At 36.9% G+C, this 13,416-nt stretch overlaps 1 protein-coding gene across 11 annotated transcripts in view; it reads right to left on the bottom strand.

Moving 5' to 3' along the window:
- The window catches only part of ATE1 (arginyltransferase 1), a 163,441-nt gene that overhangs the window by 136,660 nt on the left and 13,365 nt on the right, over window positions 1-13,416 (bottom strand). For 7 of the 11 annotated variants that reach the window (XR_014146156.1, XM_081823377.1, XM_081823380.1 and 4 more), the window contains 3 exons: window positions 8,500-8,732; window positions 6,131-6,259; window positions 5,090-5,218 (listed from right to left, as the gene is read on the bottom strand). Coding sequence is in view for 10 of the 11 variants with exons in the window: in XM_081823377.1 (XP_081679503.1) it covers window positions 5,090-5,218; window positions 6,131-6,259; window positions 8,500-8,732 (491 nt within the window). In the remaining variant the exon portion in view is untranslated. The remainder of the gene's footprint in view (window positions 1-5,089; window positions 5,219-6,130; window positions 6,260-8,499; window positions 8,733-13,416) is intronic. The other 4 variants (XM_006738835.3, XM_006738834.3, XM_031034033.2 and 1 more) reach the window with 2 other exon arrangements.

Here is a 13,416-nt window from a genome sequence, read left to right as displayed (position 1 = left end):
TGATAACATCATCATAAAGAAGGTGGATGGGAACAAAGCTATAACACAGTAAGGAAATTATACTAAATGGTAACTCAAATCCACTCCTATATTCCAAAGAGAAATGAGTATGTCCACATAACACTTGTACATGAATGTACACAGATTTTTTCACAAAAGCCAAAAAAATGAAAGCCACCCAAATGTCCACTGATGGATGCAGAAACAAAATATGGTACGATGAAATATTATTATTCATCCATAAAAAGAAATACTGGTATACGGTAAAACACGGATGGACCTTAAAAACACTATGCTCTGTGAAAGAAGCCAGTCAACAAGAGACCACCTACTGTATAATTCCATTTGCATGAAATATCCAGATTAGGTTAATCCAGAGACAGAAAGTGGAATAGTCGTTGCCTAGAGCTGGGGCATTCAGGAAAAAATGAGTGACTACTGATGGGTATGGGGTTTCTTTGTGGGATGATGAAATGTTCTCGCATTGGTGATAATGGTTGCATAACTGTAAACATACTAAAAACCACTGAATCATATACTTTAAATGGGTGAATTATATCTCAATAAAGCTGTTAATAAAAAAAAAAAAGCATAGTGCAGGGTCTTGACCTGCAAGGTATTATTTTACGTTTATTTCTTAGAAACCATATTCAGAGAGATGACAAACAAATCAGCTTATAAGAAAAACTATCATTTCATATGTCTCTGAAAACTGTACGAATTCAGTTAGATGTCAGGTAAATAAAATGCTATGGATGATCTCAAAGTCAAAGGATTTATCAAACCCAATATAATATTTACCAAGCCATACTCACTTGCATGATACCATATCAAAGTACTGTTCTGTCAAAATCATTTTCACCAGTACAAATTTTCTGTAAGCATGTGACCCTATAAAATAGATCATTAAGGCAAAGCTATTTTGCTATAGTAAAGAAATCCATTACATATTTCTATTTAAACACATGGTCAAATCACATACCCAGAGTTCAGTACTGACAGCAGTGAATGTAAATTAAAAATGTACACTTCACTGCATACAAAAGGAAATAGAAATCTGAATGGCTCAAATTAAAATTTACTGTAGAATTTTAATTAAATGCCATGTTCATTTTTCTTAAAAAAATACATACCACTTTTATAGTATGGATTACTACCCTACAATATGCATCATTTACACCAAACATTAGAGTTGTCCCATAATATATAACAAAATTGAGAAAACATAACCTAGCACACAGACAGAAGAATACAAAGCCTTTTCTAAAAAGCCTCAATCAGGGTACCTGGGTGGCTCAGTCAGTTAAGCATCCAACTCTTCATCTCAGCTCAGGTCTTGATCTCAGAATTGTGAGTTCAAGCCCCATGGTCGCAGGGAGGGGAAGCCTCATTCATACCTTAAGTCTGAATACAGACCACCACCCTGGAGCCTCTCCAGATGCTAAGTTCCAGATGCTGGTTTCTGATTAGTATCTTCCCACAGTTAGTTATCCCACAGGCTTCTCAAACTCAACCTAGCCGACACAGAACTCATTTTCTGTCCCAAAATGCACAAATTCTTCTTCCTCTTGTATTTCTTATCTCAGATAAGGTCACCATCATCTACCCAGTCATGCAAGCCAGAAACGAAAAATCAATCTGGATTCGTCCTTCTCCTCCATTTCCAACTCCCAAACATCCTTCAAGTCAAACACCAAATCCTCATCAACTCTACCTCCAAAGTGTCTGCTGTACCCTCACCATCCTCTTCCTACCAGTATGACTTCAAGGCCATCATACCTCACTGGCTCTGCCTCAAGTCTCACCACTTTTAAATAAAACCTGGCCAACATTATTGTGGGAACCACTCATCTACTCCTCTTAAAACATGTGGTTCAAATAAGCACCTTCCTCCACCTAAGCTCTTGGGTGAGGCATGTGATCCAAACATGACCAGAGTTCTCCATCCTCCAGTCACAGTGACTGGTTCAGGGATAAGAATGTATCTCAAGTTGGGCCAGTCAGTACCTTCCTTGGGACTTCTTACTGAAATAAGAAAAGAAGTGCACATTATTTTTTGCTGAGATCACTCGCTGTGAGAATAACGTACCTTAAACTGGCAGTATTCATCTCTGCCACCATGTGCCTGAGTCAGATTCAATCCTTACAAAGAAAGCAAGCTGGGAGACCACAAGCAAGAAGCACTAATGGTATTTTCCTGAGATCTAATGAAGCCAAAACTTCTTTGTTATATACGCAAATAAATCCTTTCTTTAAAAAAATCAATTCAACTTTGCTTTCTGTTGCCTCTCAAGTCCTAACACATTTCTTAACAACTAAATGGAATTCTCCAGCTCCACTATCTAAAATCCTTCAATCATTCTTTATTACTATTAAGGTTAAAGTCCAAGACCTTAAGGTCTGCAAATTCTGGCCCCTTGATTATTTGATGGCATAATAATCAACTTTGGCACTGCAAAACACCATAAGCAAAGTAAAAAGATAAATGACAAACTAAAGAGGAATATCTGCAACTTTTATCCCAAGGGCTTAGGTCCTTAATATATAAACAGTTTCTAAGAAATGGAAGAAAAAAAGTACTCCTAGGAAAACAAGCAAAACTATGACCACATGGTTCACATAAGATAAAATTCAAATGGATTTTAAACATAAGAAAACACGCTCAATTTCATTTATAATAAAAGGAATGAAAATTAAAATGACATAAATTTCATTTGCATGTATATGGCAAAAACTCACAATTCTTATAAAATCTCAGTGACCAAGGCCATGGAGGGATAAGCATTCACATAGACTGCTGGCTACAAAAGGGTACAACCCCTGTGAAGAGGAATCCCTCTGGAGAGGAATTGACCCAGCAATCTGGAAGCTTATCACAAAGACACAGTGACAAAAATACAAACAATTCTATGTACAAGGGTACTCACTGCAACACTATGAAAGGGTAAAAGACTAGAAATCGCCAAATAGCCACCAGTAAAGGTCAGAATGAAGAAACCATGCAAGTACTCAGCAGCTAGAAAATGAAGATCTCTATATATTGTTCTTGTGTGACCTCCAAGTATAGTATGTCTGTATAATAAAGAAAGGGAAACATGTGCATGTATATGTGTATGTACTGGTATGTTGTAAAACATGCACACACAGAGATACACATACACACACGCACACCATATATACAGAGAGATCACACAAAAGCACACACACAGATACCACATGTATATGTGCTTACATTTTCAAAAAGTATCATTAGAAGCAAAATTAATTCTAAGATAAACGACCCAGTTTCTTTTAAAAATGCTATTAAAAACAAGAGGGAAATTTATTTTAAATTAAAAGATGTTCAACCAAATGGGATGTATAGATCTTACAAGAATCCCGATCCAAACAAACCAACTATAAAAAGACATTTAAAAAAAAGACATTTTTGAGACAACTAAAGAAAATCTAACATGTACTAGGCATGAGATGACATAATTATTGTTAAGCTTGCTGGGCATGATTATGGTACTGTAGTTATGTATTTTTTAAAGTTTATAACTTTTAATCTAGAGATTTCCCTCCTTTTTTTAAAAAACACTGTTTATTATAGATTTGTCTTACAGAAGTGCCCAGGTATCATTTTAAATAATCCTTTATCCCTCATATTTTTTGTGAACCAGTTATTCCATCTAGAAGCTTAGAATTCAGGTTCAGTTTCTTCAGCAAGAATATTCCATAGGTGGCATTTTATACTTCTTACATATAGTCCTGTTGCCAAGAATGCCCTTTTCCCCTTTGGCCTGACAAACATTTACTTATCCTTTAAGACTTGGCTCAGAAGTCACCTCCTTCGGAAAACCTCCTTAACCTGCAGTCCCATACTAAGCTGACTTCCCCTACTTACTAATCCAATAGCTAACCCTAATGGCATTGGAACTGCCTGCCCCTCTGTTGCCACAATCAGGCTGTGAACACCATTAGCAATGGACTAGTCTGCAGGACTGGACTCCATGGAGGCCTGAAGCCTAAGTGGGTGAAGTTCCAGGAAAGTAATCTTTACCCAGTAAACACATCAGATCATGGCCTGGTGTCATGGCCCAACCATTCATACCTAGTAGGCAGGCAGCACAAAGCCAAAATCTCCAGGGTAACAGGAAGGAGTAATGTTCAGGAGTAAGACCCCCTGAGAATATCAAAGGGAGGTTTTTGCATCTGGCAAACTCCTTACTATTTTGTAAACACTATCATCCACAGCTGCATGGCTCAATGGGGAACTTATGGAAGCACTTCCCAAACCGGAATGGGCATTCAAATTGCCCAGAGACCTAATTCAAAATGCAGATTTGGATTCAGCAGGGCTGAAGTGGGACCCTAGATTCTGCATCCCAGGTGGATGCTGTTGGTCTGCAGACCACACTTGACCCAGTAAGGTTCTGGGAAACCTGAAAGTCAGCCCTCTCTCAGGGAACATACAGCATTAACTCTTGTCTTACTCTCTTTTAATCTAACACGGTCTGTGTCATTAAAACAAACAAACAAATCCAAATTTTAAGTCTTCTGCATCTGTTGGCATCTTTCTTCTAATATATCCCTCCTGTGACAACTACGCAATCTCTCATTCATCTAGATCTCTCCAGCCTGGAAAATATAAGCCCTCAGTAAATGCTTGTTAAGTGATAGTCTATATAATCTCAACATATTTAATTCTTTTCCACCGCCTTCTTGTTAAGGTATGCTTGTTCACTGGTCCATTTCTCCCATTTGATTATCAACTCCTCAGAGGCAGAGATTCTTCCCTTTGTGCCGTGGCCCATGGTCTGGTCTGGCACATAAGCAGCAGTCAGTGGTGTTTGCTGACTCAGCCTGATGACTGAACACGTACACACACTACACAGGTTCTGAGAACCCTGAATACGAACCTATCCTTTTTTCTGAGGGACTTAAATGCTCACATGTAGGCCTTGTTTTCACAAAAGTTTAGTAACATACACTGAAAAGGATCATCAGCTTTACTTAACAAATAAGGAAAGAGCAAAAGAAAGTTCTATATTATGCTTCTTCATAGACAACCTCATCGAGATAGGAAAAAACGTTTCACAAAAGGTACCTCAGTCTTCCCACATTCATCAGGCGGATCCTGGTGGATGGCCATTTGATACTTGACATATAAAGAAAATGACTGGCTGAAGGACGACTTGAACTCTGGGTCCTCAAAGGAGACAGGTACTAACCTCACCTTCAGAGCAAGGAAAATACAAGCAAATGCTATTGAAACATCTCTACCTACTGATGTGCTTCTGAAGGTGAGGCTAGAGTAAGATCTCCGCAAATCCACTTCCAAAGCTCAGCGCTGGAGTTTTTCATGAAATAAATAAACCCTGGAACGTGCTGACTGGCCCAGAGCCTAAAGCTCTATAACTTTATACTAACACTTAGGAGAATTTTTAACTCCTAAGGGCCAGGACAATTTATTTTTCTTTTGTTTTTTACCCTTTCCACCTATTGTGGTTCTATGCACAGAGTCAACACTATTGCTCATGGTAGTGGTCACTACTTTTGTCCCCTCTACTAGTATTGTTTTAAGATTTTTCCCCTTCCACATTTTTCTTGGATATTCTGATTTACAAAATTACAAGCATATGAGAACTTCTATTAAAATACTCTATTATCTTTAAAAAAATTCTACTATCTTACTTTTCTAGTCCCACTCAGTTGTGTATAATTTAGCTGTCATGAACTCTGTCTATACATGACTTTTAAATGGAGATAAAGCCTATTAACCATGTTGTGCAAAGTATGCCTATCATAAAAATATAAAGCCTTTTTTGCTTTTTTCCTCATCAATATTTTATCTTAGAGTTCTATTATTAATTTTTAGATAAATACATCCAGACATAGCGACTTTAAAGATAATTCATTTTACGTGTTACTTTCCACTTTGCAGTTACACGTGACTGGCACTTAACGTGTCCTAGGTAAAATCTGCACTTTCAGAATGTCCGTTACTCCACATTCCTATCATTTTGCAGATATGCTGCAAATTGAATATAAATAAAATGTACCACAAATAAATCAAGTTATAATACAATGGTATCAAATGGAGGGGGAAGTTCCATTTGCACAGAAAAATTACACTTGGCCTGCTGACCTGGCTCACAGTTGGTTTATCAGGTGGATCCTTGTGAATAACCATCTGGTAACGTTTATAGACCTGGTAAGACTCCTGAAATGTGGCTTTGAACTGAGAACTTGGTGGAGATGATCTCACCACCCTCACCTTCAGAAGGAGTTAAAAAACAATGTTCGTTAATTAATTTATTTATTCCACAGAATATGCATTAACAGTTACTCCCACCCAAAAAGAACCAAAAGTTTCCATACAAATATTAAAGCATAAACATACGATAATATTTTAACATTAAAAATTAACAAGATAGTAAATTTTTTTAAAAAGTTATTTCTCCAACTTACAGACTCATTGAAAAGGCAGAGGATCCTGTCTAAACTCTTAAGACTAAGATCTATGACTGAATTATGGAAGACTGACTCTATTGTAAAATGGCAGGATACTTCTGGCACTCAAGACACAAACACAAATAAATACTCTTGAATTCTAGTTGTATGCAACTCACCTTCAGTAAATCATTCAGAAAAACTAAAAATGTGAATATACTTTCTAGACACTCTTCATGCATCACTCCTAACTCTAAACTTACAGATTTTGTTTTTGTAAGTGTGAAAGACAACCCTCACAAAGTATTCCTATTTCATGGCATAGTTAAGAATGAAGACCCTAAAGTTAGATTTCTTTTACTCAAATTTTCAATGTCACCATCTTGGTCAAGCAAATAAATTTACCTCCCTGTGCCTTAGTTTCCTCACAAATAAAATAAGGATGAGTTAACAGTAACTGCACAGTAATGGTGAACATTTATTTTAACATTGATTATTCACTAACCAGTTAAAATGTGTTAGCAAAACAGAAGAGTAAAACAGAAAATCGAATGCAGTATAATAAAAGCGCTAACTGGAAAATTTTCACATGTGCCATAAGAAGCAATTCTTCTGCAAAGAAAGAGTAATATACGGTGGACAAAAAGTCTCTGCCCATCCAAGGTATCATTATGTTAAAAAAGTAAAAGCTGCTGGGGCGCCTGGTGGCTCAGTCCGTTAAGCGGCTGCTTTCGGCTCAGGTCATGATCTTGGGGTCTTGGGATCGAGCCCCACATCCGGTTCCCTGCTTAGCGGAGAGCCTGTTTCTCCCTCTCCATCTGCCTGTCACTCTGCCTACTTGTGCTCTCTCTCTGTCTCTCTGTCAAATAAATAAATAAAATCTTAAAAAAAAAAAAAGTAAAAGCTGCCTACTGCAGAACTGCTATTACATACTTTAAGTAGTATGTTCAATTCTCTTTACAATTTGAGAAGAAGAAAGTCAATACCAAAATCAGAGCAGTTAAGGAATTACAATAGTCAAAGTTGTTAAGACTTATGTCTGATAATATATATGATCCTAAGGTTTAGAATGCATTAAAGTTAATTTTCAATATCAGATCCTTAGCAAAGCCCTTAGATGGTATTAAGCTACAAATTCAAAGGCTGACCAGTTATTAATGAGATATGAGAATATAATAAAATCATTATCATTAATGTTTCAGAAAAAAAATGTATAAACACCAAATACTGAAGAATGTAGATTTAATCTGGGATGTAAATAAAAAATAATAGGAATACTCGGGCGCCTGGGTGGCTCAGTTGGTTGAGCGGCTGCCTTCGGCTCAGGTCATGATCCTGGAGTCCCGGGATCGAGTCCCGCGTCGGGCTCCCTGATCGGTGGGGAGTCTGCTTCTCCCTCTGACCCTCCCCCCTCTCATGTGCTCTCTGTCTCTCTCATTCTCTCTGTCTCAAATAAATAAATAAAGTCTTTAAAAAAAAAAAAAAATAATAGGAATACTCTAAAAGTAATCATACTATGCCTACAGAGGTTTGAGAGAATTACTGAGAGAGGATTAAAGTAGTACAACTTAGTACTATTTAGTTAATTCCTAATTGCTGGCTCGCATATGTACTACCATTTGTTGCCTTAATGAAGATCAGGATACTAAAATGGATAAAACAGTGATTTCCTGGTGTGATCTATTCTCCTTCACAATCTAACCAAAACTGCTAACAGTGAAATTTTAAATAGTATATTTTGTCACTTTAACTACTAAATTTCAATCAAGGGATACAAAAAGCCAGAGTCCCTTACATAGTAACATGCTAAAACTGGAATTATCTTCACAACTTTAGTAGCCAAACTGCCTGAAGTATTTATTTTAAATCTTAAAAAAAAAAAAAAAAAAAAAAAGGTTTTTGTCAAATAGCAGTTAACCTAGTAAATACAAATGCTACTCCTCCCAATTCACTTTAATTTCCCATTATTTAAACAGCAAAATATCAACTTAGTATAACCTCAAATGAAAATAATCAAGGTACCAACAACAACAAAAAAATAAAACAAAACACCCTTCAAAGTACCTCTAACTTGTGTGATGCGTTCTCTGGTAAAGATTCAAAAATTAAATCTTCAAGTGATTTGGGCTGGTTGGATTTATTAGCCTTTGGTGGCAACAAAGATGGTGGTTCACCTTGAGCGTGGAAACCCTCAAGTTCTCCAGCTGGGTTCTGCTGCATGAGTTTTAACCTTTTCCTTTCTTTCCGGATTTCCTTTGCTTTCCGACATGGAGGCTTACTCAAATCTGCCCCTTTGCCTAAAAACAATTGCAAAATATTAGACCAATCACATTTGACTCTAGAAATGTTTTTTTCCCCCAAAAGTCTCAAAGATTCTACAGAATTAAGTCTAAAGAGTTCCAATAGCTAGATTAGCTTTGTAAGTAGATGTTTCAGAAGATTCTGGTGTAGAGCTCTAAGTTGATCTTAAAATTCTATCTCCGAAGTAGGGACTGTCAAAGAAAGTAAATAGTCACAGAAACTTCACACAGCTCTTACTGTGAAAATTTAAAAAAAAATTAATATTCATCCACTTCTCTGCCTTTATATTAAGTTGAAAAAAACATAATCAAATATCTTCTACTACAGGACACGGGTATTTCCAGCCCATTCCTGAGGGACATTTCTCTCAAAGCACCGGTGACATAAATACATGCTTAGGACCTGGGTGTCAATGAGCACCGACCCCAGAAAACATTCTGGCAGGTTTTTTGATGAAAAAATACCCTTGCTTACTTGGAAGTATTTGTGTCTCTCCATCTAACAACTGGATGGGGTCTCATTTGTTCAGCTCCAGTTAATGAAAGTTTTGTTTGAATTAAAAGAGCAAATATCAAACTGAAAGGCCTTTAAGATATAAAAATTTTAGCTACAATAAACCACGAACTTTAGTGAGTGCCCTTTCATCTACCAAAAAGTCTTCAAGGACTTGATGTTGAGAAGATCATGAAGAGTTAGAGGCAAAAAAAAAAGAGAGGCAAATAATGAACACAAATGAAAACTTCAAAATAATTTAAATGCCCAATAACAGAATAATTATACAATTTTTAAAACAGCTAAGCGACAGAATATCAGTCATTAGAAATGCTTAGAAATTTTCAGGGATTTGTCATTACACAAGGTTAAAAAATAATTCCACTTATGTATAAATAGACACATGAAAAATATTTAGAAAAAAGCCTGGAAAGAAACATGACAGTCATTTTACATGGGTTTAGAAGTAGAGAAAGGACTTTTTTTGCTTTTTTTTTCTTGCAGTGTTCTCTTTTCTCCAAATTCTCTAACAATAAACATACCTTTGTAATTTTTTTAAAGTCATTAACAAAATAAAAATGCTATTTTAAGATTCTAAAACAGTATTTACAAATCATATAAAAGTCAGCAATAAGAAGTTTTACAAGACTAGCAAGTTCAATTTTATAGAAAAGAAAATCAAGACCCACGGTGTTAAGGGACTTGCCAGAGACCAAAAGCTGGTCAAAAGAGATGAATCTGTTGTAGGGCGCCCAGGTGGCTCAGCTGGTTGAGCGTCTGGCTCTCGATTTTGGCTCAGGTCAGGATCTCAGAGTCATGAGATGGAGTCCCGGGTCAGGCTCCATGCTTAGCACGGAGTCTGCTTGGGATACTCCCTCTCCCTCTGCCCCTGATGATGCACGCTCGCTCTCTCAAACAAGTAATAATCTTATTAAAAAAAACCAAACAAATCTGATGAGAAAATAGTGAGTTCACAAATAGTAAAATCATATTACAACTTCACTAACATTTTTTCCAATTAAAAACAAACTTTAGGTATAAAAACAGACTTTGAATAAGTCTAATAACCAGGCAACAAAGGACTGATTCTATAATTAACCATTACTCTATTGCCTTAAAGAATGAATTTTCTTTGTCCTGGGAATCTGTCTCCTCAAATTTGCTCTGAGAGGCACAAGAGCATTTGGTTAAGAGCACACACTCTGACATGGGCTGCCTGAGGTCATCTCTGTCACTGGCTAGATGATCTTGGGCAAGTTTCCTTGTCTATACAAAAAAGATAATAACCAGTACTACCTATGGAGCTCTATGAGGATTAAATGAGTTAACACGTATGTAGCTCATAAAACAATACCCACTGTTGGGCACCTGGGTGGCTCAGTCGGTTAAGCATCTGCCTTTGGCTCAGGCACGATCCCAGAGTCCTGGGATTGAACCCTGCGTTGGCTCCCCCCGTTCAGCGGGGACTCTGCTTCTCCTTCTGCCCCTCCTCCCTACTCATGCATGCCCTCTTTCTCCCTCTCTCTCTCTCTCAAATAAATAAAATCTTCAAAAAAAAACCAAAACAAAACAATACCTACTATTTAATTAGGGTTATCTATTATCATTAGCTATTATATGCACCACCAATCCCTACAATGTTTTACCTATACAGGTCCTCCATAAATGGTAATAAGGCAAAAAAAAAAAAAAAAAAATTCTGCATTTTCTAAAAGTTACTCAAAACTACATTCCCTACCAAAGTTTTAAAACTATGAACAAATTATAAAACTATAGTGAACTGAGAAACAAGTTTCAACATTTTTATGAAAGACCAGCTTTACACTAATTAATTCATTGGACTAAGCAATCCTTATCGTGCTTGCTTTACTCTCCACATATGTACTATCACATTATCAACTGAAATAGACAGCAAATTAGGATTTCAGCTTACTTAGGGGATAAAGATCTCCCCAGATCAATAAGATCCTTCAAAAGAATGGGAGCAGATCAATATAAAATCAGTATACCATACCAACCCTGCACCCACAGAGGTTCAAACCACTCAAGGATCCTAGATTAGTCCCAAGAGTTTTGAATAGAGTTCAACAGACCTGCATAATTTCTAATTAAGTTTCAGGAAATATACTTTTAACATTTTTAAAATAAAAAGGAAATGAATGCTTCCAGAGAAAATCCAAAGATTCCTACATTTTAAAATTGTCTTACATTTCTAGTGAGAAATATCATAAGGGGAAAATAACTGCAAACTTTTTTTTATGGTTTCAGTAATCACACTGCTGAAGATAAGGTTGGTACTGTTATTCTAAACTGTTGTGTACAGTAGGGTAAAGCAAGTGGGTAACTGCAATATTCTAATTCTAATTCTACCACTCTCTGTGTCCTTGAGAACCAGGTTTCTCAGTGTGGAAGAAAGAAGATCCAAATGTCAAACAAACATGTAAAAATATGATAGTCCTGAATTTGAACTGTAAGTATCAACATGACCTCTCATGACCCCTTGCGTCTGTTCATTGAAAAAGCCTAGAAAACAATGACCAAGCCAGTAGCCATAATGGTCACATCTAGTCTAGTTGATGATCTCCAAATACCATTTTCCACTAAAAGAAACCAGGACTCCTTGGAGAAATGGCTGTACAAGGGCGCCTGGGTGGCTCAGATGGTTAAGCGTCTGCCTTCGGCTCAGGTCATGATCCCAGGGTCCTGGGATCGAGTCCCACATCGGGCTCCTGGCTCAGTGGGGAGCCTGCTTCTCCCTCTGACCCTCTCCCCTCTCGTGCTGTTTCTCTCTCACTCGCTCTCTAAAAAATAAATAAATAAAATCTTAAAAAAAAAAATAAATAAAACTCATTTAAAAAAAAAAAAAGAAATGGCTGTACAAGATGATCCAGGAGCATCATGTCATAGGAAGCTGCCAAGAGTACTACCATTTTATCCTAAAAAAAACCCTAGAAGCCAACTTAGAGAAATTCCCACAGGACAGAGAATTAAAACATAGCCAATGTGTTTAGACCCATGAGTTCACAATGATGGATGGATGGATGGATGGATGGAAGGAAGGAAGGAAGGAAGGAAAGAAAGACAAAAGAAAGGAAAGGAAAGGAAAGGAAGGAAGAAATTAACTAGTCATTGTTAGAAGAATTATTTTGTAGGATGGAAAATAAAATGCAATAATCAAGAATTCCTCTTGCCTTTGCTATGAGTTCTATGGGAAACAAACAGATGAGATGAAGGTTCTGTTTATGGAAGTATCCAGCTAGTAAATGAAAAATGAATGACAGACTTAGAATATCTAATGGATCAATGGATTTAGGCACTGAGCATTGATCCATGGCTATTAGCATTAAAAAAGAGAGGTACCCAGATATTATGTGTCTCCTGAAAGAATATCCCACCACCCATGAAGTAACCTCACCTATCCTCAAATAAATAATTTGAACTCAAATCTGATTAAGACTTCTCTCTCTCCCCAAAAAAGCAAACAAACTAGAAACACCAAAAAACAAAATACAATTTAATCTTGAATCTGGTCTGATTTAATCTTGAATCTCTAGATCCAACGATCAGTTTATAGGCAGGTACAGGAATATGTTAAACTGCACTGCAGATGTAATTAAATAACCCAGAACAACCAACCTAGTTTCTTCAACAAACAAAGTGCAAATAAAAAAGTGGGAGTGATGGAAGGAACCTACAGATCTACAGAGAGTTTTCTAATTGTGTCAACCAACTACAATATGTGGCTGTATTTGTATCCTGATGCAAACAAAATTGGAAACTTAAACATGGACTATTCAGTAACATTAAGGAATCTTACTTAGGTGTAATGGTGGGAGTATGAATATGTATTTGAAAGTTCTTTTATTTTTTTTTAAAGATGTATTTACTTTAGAGAGCAAGAGAAAGTATTCGCAGACTTGAGTGGAGAGAGGGGCAGAGGAAGAGACTCTCAAGCAGACTCCCCACTGCACATGGAGCCCAAGTCGGGTCTTAATTTCATGACCCATGAGATCATGACCTGAGCTGAAATCCTGAATGGGATGCTTAACTGACTGAGCTACGTAGGCACAAGTTCGTATCTTTTAGAGAACCATTCTGATATATGGGATGATATAATGTTTGGAATTTGCTTCAATATAGTACTGCGGGGGCGGGGACAACTGGATGATGAGTATCGATGACACAAGA

Source organism: Leptonychotes weddellii, chromosome 6 (assembly GCF_054177405.1).
Source record: "Leptonychotes weddellii isolate Sample4059 chromosome 6, ASM5417740v2, whole genome shotgun sequence".
NCBI classification, from domain to species: Eukaryota; Metazoa; Chordata; class Mammalia; order Carnivora; family Phocidae; genus Leptonychotes; species Leptonychotes weddellii.
The sequence above is the reverse complement of the archived record's forward strand: the minus strand, read 5'-3'. Positions and strand labels throughout refer to the sequence as shown.